The 14,896-nt window shown below is 37.9% G+C and overlaps 1 protein-coding gene across 4 annotated transcripts in view; it reads right to left on the minus strand.

Annotated features, from left to right (window-relative positions):
* SPICE1 (spindle and centriole associated protein 1) overlaps positions 1-14,896 on the minus strand; it is a 61,840-nt gene that overhangs the window by 13,474 nt on the left and 33,470 nt on the right. For 3 of the 4 annotated variants that reach the window (XM_080655093.1, XM_080655095.1, XM_080655092.1), the window contains 6 exons: positions 8,910-9,052; positions 8,567-8,704; positions 7,941-8,206; positions 5,828-5,959; positions 1,749-1,896; positions 417-641 (listed from right to left, as the gene is read on the minus strand). In XM_080655093.1, coding sequence (XP_080511219.1) covers positions 417-641; positions 1,749-1,896; positions 5,828-5,959; positions 7,941-8,206; positions 8,567-8,704; positions 8,910-9,052 — 1,052 coding nt within the window. The remainder of the gene's footprint in view (positions 1-416; positions 642-1,748; positions 1,897-5,827; positions 5,960-7,940; positions 8,207-8,566; positions 8,705-8,909; positions 9,053-14,896) is intronic. The other variant, XM_080655094.1, reaches the window with a different exon arrangement.

Genomic DNA, 14,896 nt, shown 5'->3' on the forward strand with positions numbered 1-14,896 from the left:
CACCCCACCCACCTGCCGGCCGCCAGCCTTGCTGCGATTGGAGCCTGTGGGCCATGCTACGTGAGCCGTGAGCCACACCCCGCCGTGACAAGCAGCTCACAAGCCAGAGGGGAGGGACTGAGAGGTGCTCCATGCACCTCCTGGTGACCGGTCTTTGGTCGTACGGCATTACGGCCACAGGCCTTTTCTAATATAGATGTCTAATGGAACATATATGTAATGAAACTCAATGTCACATTTCACCACAGGCAATGCATACATGATATAAACCACCCAATCCTCCTTCAGCTTAAAGGTTATGTATGGTAATCAATATCTTTTTAATTCTGTTTATCAGGTAATGATGCACATACAGATTACATATATGAAGCATGAAAAACAACTACCATACCATGTAACTTTAGAAGCCTGCTTACCATCCTGCAAAGGAGAGAATTCTGAGTTGCTCTTCTGCCGGGGTGGTGTTAACAACACAGCCGGCTCAAATATGTGTGCTGGAAAATTGTTGGCCAGATTCACACTATCTGGAGGGTTTGGCACTTGAGATAGTTTAACAGGCAAGTCTTCCTGTGGGAATTCACGCACTTCTTCCCCTCGGAACACCAATGGCATGGAGACATTAGCATTTACAACTGAACCCTCTGAAGAAGATGAGAGGCTATTAGTACATCAAGGAACGCTGGGCACAATTTAGGTATGCATACTTAAAAGCATTTCCATAGAGAGGAAAATCAGGCGGCCTCTAGAGCCTTCACTTTTTAGGCCATATCCTCCTTTAGCAGGAACTCACAGTGTAGGTTCCTATGGGGCCAGCACTGGGAAGAAGGGGCTGTTTTTGAGAAAAGCACTGAGGACCTCTAGCCCTTAAGACCTGATCTAGCCATGGAGTTTATCTCATGCAAGTTAAATTTTAGTCACCCACTTCTTAGAATCTCTTCCTAGGAAACACTCCAAAATGCATAAACACTTTCCACACAGAGATACTCATCAAAGTATTACTTAGAAGTAAAAAACATAAAAAAGCCTAAATGTTCTATTCAACCTATGGCACATGAGGTAAAAAAAGGCTTTCAAAACATTACCCAATAAACAAAAGTTATGAATTTCTAAAGTTCAGTGTTTTCTGTTTTCTTTCCAAGACCATTTCTTCTCCACCTGAGCCTGAGGCACCATGAATAAGAGTACTGGCATTAAATCCTTCCCATGGTCTAGGACAGTGGTCGGCAAACTCATTAGTCAACAGAGCCAAATATCAACCGTACAACGACTGAAATTTCTTTTGAGAGCCAAATTTTTTAAACTTAAACTTCTTCTAACGCCACTTCTTCAAAATAGACTCACCCAGGCTGTGGTATTTTGTGGAAGAGCCACACTCAAGGGGCCAAAGAGCCGCATGTGGCTCGCAAGCCGCAGTTTGCCGACCATTGGTCCAGGAAGATAGTTCTGCTACTCTTTATTTGTGTGACTTTGCTAATTTGCCAACCCTCGCTAAGCCTTAGTTTTCTCATCTAAAAAATGGGGACAATAACATCTACCTCATAAGACTATTATGAGGATTAAATGAAATAATACATGTAAAACACTTTAAAAGTATCTGGCATAGAAGGTATCCAATAAATATTAGCAGCAATTATAGTGGTGACAATGTTATATATGTAATAAAACTATATAATTTTCTGGTTTTGTTCATTTGTTTACTCTATAAATATTTTCATGCCAATCTGGAATAATAAATAAGACCCACTCACCTGGATTGCCTATAATTCTACTACTCGTGGCTCCCCTTTCTGCTGCCAGACTTGCTTTGTTGTTATTTATCACAGGACAGCTCTTAATGGCATGTGTGATCGATATAAGTTGCTCATCTGTTGTGACCATATACTGCTGAAGTCTCGCCTAGCAAAAAAAGAATGAAATAACATCATTGGCATATCAGACATCAAATCATCACCTAGATTTGTATAACTATATCATTATTTTAAATACTCTAGGAACTTCTGACTTTCATTCAAATACTAAAACAATACATTCATAAGAATACATAATTATAAATATTTTAAAAGTCTCATGATAGAGGAATTGTTAAATAAACAATAGATTAATTAATAAATACATGCTACAACAATAAGAATTAACCTTTTTATAAGGCTTTCAATTTACAAAACCTTTTATATAGATGATATTGACTTAAACAAGAGACAGTTATATCAGATGCAGGAAACTAAACAGAATATAACACAGGCTTTTAAAGTGATAAACATGAGCACTATAAACATTTATGGTCATATATATAAAATAATATTAAGAGAAAAAATATATATATACACCTCCAAGATGTACAAACATTTGATAAAAATCAAATGTAATCATAAGTCAGAAATATTATAAGTAGGACTACTGAATGAAGTATACTAAACATTTTTATATCTAAGTTTTTCCCAAATTCCACACTCATATATCCAATGGCCTACTCAACATCTCCATCTAGAACTGACAGAGGCTTCTCGAACTAACATGTACAAAACCAAACTCCTTGTGACCCTCCCCATCTCATCAATAACAGCTCCACCCTTCTGACTGCCCAGGCCAAAACTTTGGATCACCTTGAACTCTCCTCTTAACATCTTCTCCTTTACCCCATGTCCAAGCCATCAGCAAATCCTACTGACTGCCTTCAAAATATATTCAGAATTTAGTCACTTTTCACCACCTTTTCCACTTTCAATCTAGACCACGCTGTCATGTCTCACCTGAATTTTTCCAATAACTCTTGTCTGTAATATATTGCTTCTGTGTTTAACCACCTAGAGTATAGTCCTATACTGTGTTTCCCAAACAAGGCTGAGGTACCTTGGGGCAACACAGTGTACTCATAGGGGCCCCACAGGACATTTCATATTTTTAAGGGAAATGTTCTGTGAGGTACCAGTGAACTACTAGCTTGAGGCAGTTCACATTAGACCAAGATATGTTCCTTTTGATTATGCCATGTATTCACAAGGCTGGGTTTTAGTAGTTGCTATGCTAAAAAGCAATGCTGCATAAAAATTATTGCGGAATAGAAAATAAGAGTGATGGTGTCCAATATGATTCCAAGCTTTCAGAAGCTGTGCAGTGCCCAATAGGTATACATATTCCAATAGTAAATAATTGTGGTTATTTAATCATGAATAAAAACATGACTTTTTCTATCAATTTACCTGCATCATTTTTTTCAAATAGCACATAAGTTAAGACAAACACTTCATAAGTTATTTGAACCTAACTACTGAATAAATGAAAGTGTTAGGGCAACAACATGGATGGAGCTGGAGAGCATTATGCTAAGTGAAATAAGCCAGAAAGAGAAAGATAAATATCACATGATCTCACTCATTTATGGAATATAATGAACAACATAAACTGATGAACAAAAACAGATCCAGAGACAGAGAAACATTGATCAGAACGTCAAACCTCAGGAAAGGTAGGGGAGGGTGGGGGTAAGGGGGAGAGATCAACCAAAGGACTTATATGCATGCATATAAGCCTAATCAATGGACACAGACAACAGGGGCGTAAGGGCATGAATGGGGGGCTTGGGAGGTAATGGGGGAATAAGGACACATATGTAATACCATAATCAATAAAGGAATTTTAAAAAAAGTGTTAGGTATTTCTTTTGGCCTAGGGGTGTCTTAAGACACTAAGGACACCATAAACTAAGAAAGCAGTATTCTCTGTCCTAGATACAACATACTAGCCCAAACTGATCCTCTTAAAACCTACATAATATCATGTCTCTTCTCCACTCAAAACCCTTCAGTGGTCTCCCATCTCACTCAGCATAACAGCCCCACGTGATCAGGCTTATCTGCTCTTGTCTCCTACTTCTCTCTTTCCTACCTTCTACTCCTACCACACTGGTCTCCTTAATGTTTCTGAGCTCAATAGCCACCCTCCCACCTCAAGACCTTTGCAGTTGTTACTCTGTGCGATGGCTCATCTCTCAGCTATCAGCATGCTCGCTCCCTCACCTCCTTCGGGCTTTTGCTCAAATGTCACCTCCTCGGGAAGGCTTGGACCATCCCATTTACAACTTCTCATCGGAGGCACTTCCTGTGCCTCTTACCTGCTTTATTTTTCTTTATAGTACATATCACCATCAACTTACAATATACTTTACTTTTTCTTCTTTTTAAGACTTGTTTAGAACATAAGCTCTATGAGGGCAAAGATCTCTTTTTTGTTCACTACTATATTTCTTGTACCTAGAACAGCGCCAAGCCCAGAATAGGTGCCCAATAAAAATTTGTTGAACAAATTAGTACATTATAAAACTGCCCATCTTCCCAGGAGAACTGAAGACCTTATGTTCACTCAAATATTTTTACATGAATGTTCACAGAAAAATTGTTCATTCATAATACACAAAAAGTAGAAATAATTCAAATATTCATCAACTGAAAAATGGAAAAGCAAAATATGGTATAGCCATATAATAGAATATTATTGGTCCTGACTGGTGTGGCTCAGTTGGTTGGAGCATCCTCATGTCACCGAAAGGTCACAGGTTTGATTCCAGGTCAGGGCACATACCCAGGTTGCAGGTTCGATCCCCGGTCAGAATGTATACGGGAAGCAACTGTTTCTCTCTCCCCCCCTTCTTTCTTCCTCTCTCTCTAAAATCAATAAAACATATCCTCAGGTGAGGATTAAAAATATGTATATATTATTGGGTGATAAAAAGAAATGAAATGCTAATACATGCTACAACATAGATGAACCTTGAAAACATTATGCTAAGTGAAATAAGTCAGACACAAAAGACCACATATTACATGATTCTATTTATATGAAATATCCCAATTAGGCAAATCTATAGAAACATAAAGTAAATTTGTGGTTGCCCGGGGCTGGATGGAGGAGAGAAGAGAGGGCGGCTGATGGGTTTCTCTTTGGGATGACACAAATATTCTGAAATTAGGTATGGTGTTGGTGTATACCTCTAAAACCCATTGAATTGTACACTTTAAAAGGGAGAATTAAATGGCATGTGAACTATATACATCATTTTAAAAAATTTCATGATTGGTATCTACTGTCCATTTATACAAATGCATCTTGTCTACCAACTAATGCTTTTCTATTCTCTTTTGGCTGATAAACAAAGTTGTAATAATCACCATTTGAGAACAAACAGATGAACAAAAATGTCTCTGTCCTCAAGCAGCTCACAGTTCTGATGACAGGTACCCATGTGTGTGTAACACAGTTTGGTAAATACAATGAGAGCAATATCCAGAGAATATCAAAAGTGCACAAAGGAAGAATATTTAATGCAGCACGGAGGCAAGAAGGTTTTCTAGAAGAAATAGTTACACAGTATTAAAAAGGAATGATTAGCCATCCTATATAATAAAAGGCTAATATGCAAATTGTCCCCTCGAACAGGAGTTTGACCAGTAGGCAGGCCAGCCAACCGCCCATGTTCCCTCTCCCTGGCCAAGCTTGGCCGGACCCCACCCATGCACGAATTCATGCACCAGGCCTCATACACACACACACACACACACACACACACACACACACACACACTGAGTGGCCAGATTATTATGCGTTCAGAGATCATAATAATCTGTATCTATATACTACTTATAGTCCAAGTTTCTATATAGTACCTCCAATATAATAGATCTTCAATAAAAACTACCATTGATGATAATAAAGAAGTACAAGTAATCATATCAGCACAACTAAACCAAAGAAAACTAGAAGGAATCTCAGACATTCTTAAAGATGTTTTATACTAGTAAACACAGAAAAGTTTGGTTTCTCATCTGAGTACCTGGGTAGCAGTATTTTCTTCTCTAAGAAGTAGAATTTCAGCTGTCAGAGCATCAATGAGCTCTTGATGATCACCTAATGCCTGCTCCAGTTTCTGCCTTGTCTCTACTTCTTTACGCAGTTGGAGCTCACTCTACAAAAAAAAAAAAAAAAAAAAAAAAAAAGTCAAATAAACTCCCATCAATAGCATCACATGTTGAAAACTAAAAGTTTCTACTCCAAATTGTCAAAGAAGAGAATACTTACAAAGTATATATTATGTGACAGTAATGAGTTAAATATTTTTATTAAAAGGTATATATTTCATTAAAATGTGCTGCTTTATCCTCTCCCCCTTGTTCAAATAGAACACAATAAACAGGCTGGTATATAGAATTGAATAACTAAAATTTTGTAGAAGGAAGTGGAGGGAAGTACATATATATATTGCTTGAATACACATCGACCATCTCTGGAAGGATATACTGATGCCTGGTAACAGTTGGCTACACAGAAACAAACTGGTTAAATGGAAGTTAGGGGTGGGAATTAGATTTTTCATCACATACCCTTCTGTGTCTCTGAATTTCATAGCATGTGAATAGATTACCTATTTGAAAATTAAATCTGTTAAGATATAATCCTCCTACACAATAAAAGCCTAATATGCAAATTGTTTGACCAAGAGTTCAACCACTCGCTATGATGTGCGCTGACCACCAGGGGGAAGCGTGGAACATGGCAGGCATCAGCAATGCGGTGCTGGCAGTGGGCGACAGTGGAGGTGCTGCCGGCCCTGACAGGCCCCAATGAGAGTGGGACCACAGTGGGATGGTGGAGCAGGTGAGCGGGCAGTGCCAGGCCAAGGCAGGTGTGAGCAGGGGCCCCAATCGCCCTGCAGATGGCGACCAGCGGCAGCGGCAGGGGGCAGGGCCGCTGCCTGGCTCCCAGGCACTGAGGGAGCCGGGTGGGGGTCCCGGCCCAACCAATCGCCCCACAGATGGAATGGTGGAGCAGGTAAGGGGGAGGGGCCAGGCCACGGTGGGGTGCCAGGCAGGGCTGCAGGGCTGCAAGGTTGGGGGTGCAAGCTGGGGCTGTGAGCCTGGGGGCATGAGCTGGGGCCCAATCCCTGCAGGCCACCCCGAGGGACCCCACCTATGCACAAATTCGTGCACCAGGACTCTCGTTTAAAATAAATGACAACAGGTTTAAGTGGTTGAGCTTTGTAAAGCAAGTGATTAACTAAAAAGTACTTGCTTCTAAGCCTGTAATACTTTCAGAGCCAAAAGTACACTCCTGGAGATCCCTGACTTGAGGGTGGAAGAATGTTAACACTTTCCTAAGTCAGATACCATAATAAATCTTTCACTAAAAAGCAATTTTCTGAAGACCTCTGAATTGAAACCTCTGAGTTACAGAGATGAATCAAATTTTTAAATAATAACACTTCCTCAAATATTTGTCATATTTTATGTTTAACAAATTACCACATAAAAATAGTTTGAATAGATTTTTTAAAAGATGAACTATATAGCTAACTCTAATTCCACAGCATTCTGCGGATTATTATTCACAAATGAATTAAAGAAACAATTCTTGCTTGTCTTATAAATGATTTCACAACAATAAAATACCTGCCACTAAGATACTGAAGAAAAGCCCAAGTTACCAGTCATGCAGATAACATAAGTGATTTTCCTAATCTGTGTCTACAGATAACAGGCATGCTACTCTCCAAAATGAACTAAAAGGAAGCAGAGGAAAGCAGCAGAATGAGTAGCTCTATTTAATCTATAACTGCCAAATAGCAATAGTCAATATTAGCACAAGTTATTTTACTTATAGCAGATTTACTTTCCCAATTACATTTCACTAAGGCTTATATTAAAATCAGCATCACTTACCTGAGCATGTACCAACATGCTAGATGATGCATGAATCAGCTTATAGAGGAAAATGAAGAGGATAAACCTTCACTGCACATAATCTAAAACTGAGGCATTTTAAACAAAGCTATTCAAATGTGGCTATACTTTATTTGGAAGTTGCAAACAATTAGGTGTGGAGAAAAAACCCTACAGCTTTCCACCAGCACTCTGAAGAGGAGACCCTACTAACCTCATGCGCTTGCTTACCTCCTTAAGGTACCGGACCAGGCGACAGAGGGAGCTCACCAGCGACAGGGTAAAGCCTGTAAGACCCTGACTGCTCTGCGGTTCCTTGACTTCGCGTCCCGTCGACCGCTCATAGTCTTCCATTTCATGTTCCACTTCATGTATCATGTGCTTGAGGACATCCAGGCTGGGATTGGTGCTACTGGACAAGTCTGTGGAGGCTGTGCTAGATGACAGCATGTTTCCCTTCTGCTTGGAAGGGGCACACAACTCCGGTTTTCTTTTCACTGATAATGACAGAAATCATTCTATTTTAAGAACAGGCAAAATTACACTAGAAAACTACTAGAAAAATCTTTGGCTGTTGTTCACAATTTTTAAAAGATTTTTATAGAAGTTATCACAATTTTCTCACAAAAATCTATTCTGATTAAACCAGGTTTACACAATCTATAAGGAATGTATAGAACCATCATTCTACAGAGCTACATGGTATAAAAGGAGGCATTTCTTAGCTATGACTCACAAATTCGTACTTAGCTAGATCCAACTGGATGATTGAAAGGAAAAGCATTTACTAAGACATTAAGATGGCCATGTCAAGTTACATGTCTAATAATTCATCTTTGTGAATTAAGGGACGGAACCTTTATTTAACAGCTGCTTTTGCTTCCTTGAGTTCAGCACTTGTCCCACAATGTAGCTCGAGTCTATAGACTCAGAAGATTCTTCAGGCTGAAGCCTGGTGTGGACTCTCTTGACAGCACTGGTCGCATTCAGAGCAGCTAAAACAAAGGGTATTTCCATAAGCATCTCAGGTGAAAAAAAAAAAAGACTGAAGCGTTTCAATTCACAGGTCAATCAGTATTTTACTCAATTAGGCTAAGACAGTCAAAACTCAAATAACTTCTTTAAAAATTACTGTGTTCAAGAAAGAAAAAAATAAAGCAAGCTATGATCTGTAAGAAATAATACAATGTGAAAACAAACCTTTTTTTTCTTCTGATGGAGAGGTGGATGATGGAGTTCCTAGAGGGCTTGTTATTTGTGACTGTGTTGCTATTTTCTGCTGAATATCAGTCCACAGTTTATTAATTAACTCAGAATTATCTTCCTTTAGTTGGTGAAGAAACCTATAAATTATGGGACAACAAGCTATATATTACAACTAATAAGTGCCATCATTTACACTGTTCAACTGTTTACATGTTTGATTTGAAGAAACTTTTCATAATTCATAATCAAAGAAAACATGATTTGCTTTAACTTATGAGAACTAAAATGCCAGTCTTCTTTTTTAAAAAATATATACTTTTATTGATTTTAGAGAAGAAGGGAGAGTGAGAACAAGATAGAAACATCAATAATGAGAGAGAACCATTGATCAGCTGCTTCCTGCACACCCTCTGAGGGTCCAGCCCACAACCCGGGCATGTGCTGCAACTAGGATTTGAACAGTGACCTACTGGTCCATAGGTCAGTGCTCAACCACTGATCCACACTGGCCAGGCTAAAATATCAGTCTTCTTCGTGTTAGAAGGAATCATTCCATCTCCCTCCCAGTATCCAGCCTGTGTTGACTCCTAAAGCAGGGACTTTTCCCTTTCTGAAGTGGTATGGTCCCATCCTCCTCCCTCTTTCTCTAGAAATAGTACAAGACTTCATCTCTTCTGGTTTCTCTCTCCTACTAAGAGCCTGTTCCAGGAGCACCATCTCTGCTCATCACTGAAATAAAGTGACTGGAGCAGACTCTGCCCTGTGTGTTGAAAACCTGGGAGAGGGAGTGGGAAGAAGAGCTATAGCGCAGAAAATTAAGAGAGCTAAGCTTTATGCTGTAATCATCTTCATCATTGATAAAGCTGGTATTTTAATCTCCAATTGTCTATTTCTCAATTAGACTGAGACTTAAAAGATCTAGGAGACCAGCCTTGGCCAGATTGGCTTAGTGGACAGAGCACTGGCTCACGGACTGAAGGTCCCAGTTTTGATCCTGGTCAAGGGCATGTACCTAGGTTGTAGGCTTGATTCCCTGCCCTGGTTGAGGCATGTACAGGAGGCAACCAATCATTGTATCTTTCTGACATCGATGTTTCTTTCTCTCTGCCTCTCTCCCTCCCTTCTACTCTCTCTAAAAATCAATGGAAAAATATCCTCAAGTGAGGATTAACAAAAAAAACAAAAAAAAGAGCTAGGGGACCAAAAAGCAGAAACAACCCAAACATCCACCAGCTGATGAATGTGATATATCCACACAATGAAATATTATGGAACCATTAAATGAAGCACTGATATATCTACAACATGGATGAATCTTGAAAACATACTAAGTAAAACACACCAGACACAAAAGACCACATAGTGCATGATTCTATATATATGAAATGTCCAGAATTAGCAAATCTACAGAGATAGAAAATAGACCAAATGAATAGATTAGGTAGGGCTCAAGAGTTTGGGGTTACACAGTATGGGTTTTCTTTTAGGAGTAACACAAATGTTTTAAAATTGATTGTAGATTGTACAAATCTGTGAATATATTAAAAATCATCAAATATTATATTTTAAATATATTTTTATTGATTTCAGAGCGGGAGGGAGAGGGAGAGATAGAAACATCAATGATGAGAGAGAACTGGTTGCCTCCTGCACCCCCCACCAGGGATAGAGCCTACACCCATGCATGTACCCTGACCGGAAATCAAACTATGACCTTCTGGTTCATAGGTTGATACTCAACCATTAAGCCACACTAGCCAGGCCAAATATTACACTTTAAATAGGTAGACTGTGTGGTATCCTATATAATAAAAGGCTAATATGCAAATACACAGAACGGCGGAACAACCGGCCACTATGACATGCACTGGCCACCAGGGGGCAGACGCTCAACGCAGGAGCTGCCTCCTGGTGGTCAGTGCGCTCCCACAGGGGGAGCGCCGCTCAGCCAGAAGCCTGGCTCATGGCTGGCGAGTGCAGCGGTAGTGGTGGGAGCCTCTCCTGCCTCCGTGGCAGTCAGACATCCCCCAAGGGCTCCTGGACTGTGAGACAGTGCAAGCCAGGCTGAGGGACCTACCCCCCAGAGCACCAGGCCTCTAGTGTTAACTATCCTCCTATATAATAAGAGAGGAATATGCTAATTATCCATTACGCCCTGAGGGGTAAGGACCAACCACATAACGACTGGATCATGGATCTGTAGGAGGGTGGGGCAGCAAACTACAAGCAGGCAGCGGAGAGCTACAGGACGGGGCAGGGCAGCAAGCAAGGGGGAGGCGGAGAGCTACAGGAGGGGGCAGGGCAGCAAGCTATGAGGGGAGTGCAGGGGGAGCTACAGGAGGGCGGGGCAGCGGGCAGAGAGCTACAGGAGGGCGGCAGCGACCTACTGGCACACGGATTCGTGCATAGGGCTTGTAGTAAATAAATAAAGCCTTTACCAAAAAACACACCCCACAAATAAACCAGGAAAAGTGAAATCTTCTTTAGTGGCTCCACAGACCTCAACCTAATGGAGTTGCCTTCAAGCAACTTACAGGTAGTACACTGAACATTAGTTGCTATGAAGTACACTGAGTGGCCAGATTATTATGATCTCTGAAAGCATAATAATCTGGCCACTCAGTGTATACTAAGTAAAATATCCGTAATATAGTCTATTCACAGGTGGTTATTTATCAAAGCATCAGAAAGACTCCTCTGTAAGACAGTGCTAGCTCTAAGTCTAAACTTAGGACAAATCCTAAGAAAAAGTTGGAATGAGATTTCTGTACAAATTGGGAAAATTCAAACCCATATGAACTCACATTTGTCTCTAATGTTTATACTTTGAAGAGTCAAGTTATATGAAATAATAACAAGAAAAGTAATATACTACTATCTATGGTAGGCTTAAGAATAATCCCCCAAATTTACCCACAACCTAATCCCTGGAACCAGTGTTACCGTATTTGACTAAAAAGGGACTATGCCAACGGTAGGCAAACTTTTTGACTCGAGGGCCACAATGGGTTCTTAAACTGGACCGGAGGGCCGGAACAAAAGCATGGATGGAGTGTTTGTGTGAACTAATATAAATTCAAAGTAAAGGAGCGGAGGGGAGAGCAAGAGAACCGGACAGAATAGCCGGATCCGGCCCGCGGGCCGTAGTTTGCCAACGGCTGGACTATGCAATTGTATATATCCATACAAGGCAATATAACAAAACAATGACAAAATATTAAACGTAAATAAAATGGGTAAGTCCCTAAGAAAATGTAATTTACCAAAATTGACTTGAATAGAAATAGAAAGTTTAAATTGAAAGATTTCAGCTAATGAAAATTCACCCCTGACACACACACCCAAAAACAAACAGAAGAAAACTAAAACACACTTTATTTAAATGAAATGAAATATATTTAAACAAAATGAAATATATTTTAAGCTCTATACCTATAAATCTTCAACCAGAAAATCCAAAACTAAGACCTAAAATGGATAAAAGTCAGAAAGAAACAAAAACAAGAATTGATTGAACTCAGGAAATAAATCCAAGAAAAGGGAAAACTACCTCAAAAATAAAGATTAAATTATAATGTGTTTAATGGAGAATTGTTAAATAAACATTTAATAAGGGAGATTATAATCCAAAACTTAAAAACAAAAAACTGAATCGATATATGAAAGGGCTTTTTTTAGAAAGCAAAAATTGATCTGGAAAGATAAACTCCAAGACATAACTTGGCAATATTTAAAATAAAAAGGAAATAAAATTTAAATGCTAAAATATTAGAATATAAATTTAAAGTCACTAGATACAAGTGTCTTAATATCCAAATTATTTAAAAAGGCAAGAAAATTATCCTAGCATCAGACTTCTCAAAGGTAATATTCAAAGCAAACCCAAGGTGGAGTAGCATTTTTAAGAAAGTTAAGGGGGGAAAAAACATATAAACCAAAGGTTTTATATTCAGCTAAGTTGTCCAAATATCAAAGCTATAAAAAAACTTTTAACCTTTAAGAACTCAAGGAACATTATATTCAAAAGCCCTATAATAAGCTTTATCTGAGAGAGCCAACCAAGAGTTAACTAGAGAAATAACATAAAAGGACTAAAATGAGCATTTAATACATTTAATTGTAGCTCTAAGATTAAAACAAAAATAGAAATATACAAGGAAGAATAATACATAAATGTTTTATTTTCTGTGAAAGCAAAAAAGTATGCAGCTAAAAATGGGGAGAAGGATGGAGAAAAAAAAAGGGAAATAATGGGAATGTAGAACAATTTATTTGTTGAATAGGCAATGGATAGAAACCAAAAAATCCACTTAAAACCAACACACCTGACAGTAAAAGGTTAAATAAGAAAACAGGGAATTAAAAGCTATATAAAAGATAGATACAAAAAAAAAAAAGGAAACCAACTAGAACAAAATTACAAACTTCCTAAAAATCAAAAAGAACATAGAGAAAGAAAACTATAATTACAGTATAATGACAAAGTTGACATCAAACATAACTGTATCAATGCGTGCTTCAGGAAACTTCACCAATTAAAAAAAAAAAAAGATCTTCATATTGGCTAACAAGACAAGGCCCAATTCTATGTTGACTACAAGGGACATACCTAGTACACAATAATTCAGAAAGGCTAAATAAGGATAAGCAAAGATAAACAAGCAATTTAGAAATAAGAAGGCAGAAGTTTCATTCCTGATATTAAAAAAAGTAGAAATGAAGCCAAAAAGCATTCAGTGTGACAAAGAATACTTTCAAATGCTAAAAGCCATATTTCACAATGAAATACAATATTTATGGAGATCCATCTACTGAAACATGCAACAAGCACCTTTATAAGAATGGAGGTATTTGACTCTACAAAGAAATATAAACATCAAATGCAAAGAAAAATTGAAACAATAATAGGAAGAGACTTTAATACATTACTCTCAATATAAGATTTGATAAAAATAAATAGGGATACAGAAGATAATCAATGAGGTAGATCTTGTGGCTATACATTTAGAACTTTGTACCTTGTTAATAGAGAATGCACCTTCTTCTCAAGCACACACACAGAACATTCACAAAAATTTGATCTATTAGGTCACAAAGAAAACATCATTAAGTTCCACATGTAAAAATATTATAAACTCTGAACGTAATGAAATAAAACTAGAAGTAATAAAACAAAAAAACAAAGAGGCTTTTCTATCTGGAAACATTTTTTAAACATATTAAACAACTCTTAGGTAAAAGAGGAAAATCTAAAGTTAAATTACCTAATTTCTAAAATAACAAAACACTATATATTAGAATATATGGTACACATTTAAATTAGTGATCAGAGGAAAATTCAGAACCTGAAATAGATCTGTCAAGTAAGAAAAAAAGAATGAAAATCAACTGCCAACTCTAAATGCTAGAGAAAAAAAGTAAACCAAAACAAAAGAACAAGGAAGGAAATAAAGACAAAAGCAAAAATTGATGAGAAAGAAATCAGAAAAATAGTAGCTCTAATTGGTAAATCAAAATCCTGGTTCTTTAAAAATTTAACAAAATAGACAAACTAATAATGGAACTAATGATATCATTTCCTTCTGATGTCATGCACTGAGGACTTAGCCTCACTTCAGAGGTATTCCTGTACAAAATGTATAACCTGAGTCCAATCACAAAGAAATACCAAAGTCAAATTAGAGGATATTCTATAAAATAATTGGCCTGTATGTCTTCAGATCGGTAAATGTTATGAAAAACAAGGAAACACTAAAAGGAGTTTCCAGATTAAAGAAGATGAAAGAGACATGAAAACAAAATGTAATAAGAGATCATGATTGATTCTTAAAACACTAAAAAAGAATGACCATAAATAATACTAAAGGGCAAAGAAATCTAAATAAGATCTACAGATTAGATAATAGAATTGAATCAATGTAATTTATCCATTATAATTATTGTACTGTGACTGTGTGAATGCATGATCTTGTCCTTTAGGA

The sequence above is a fragment of the Plecotus auritus genome (genome assembly GCF_963455305.1).
Source record: "Plecotus auritus genome assembly, chromosome: 2".
Taxonomy (NCBI): domain Eukaryota; kingdom Metazoa; phylum Chordata; class Mammalia; order Chiroptera; family Vespertilionidae; genus Plecotus; species Plecotus auritus.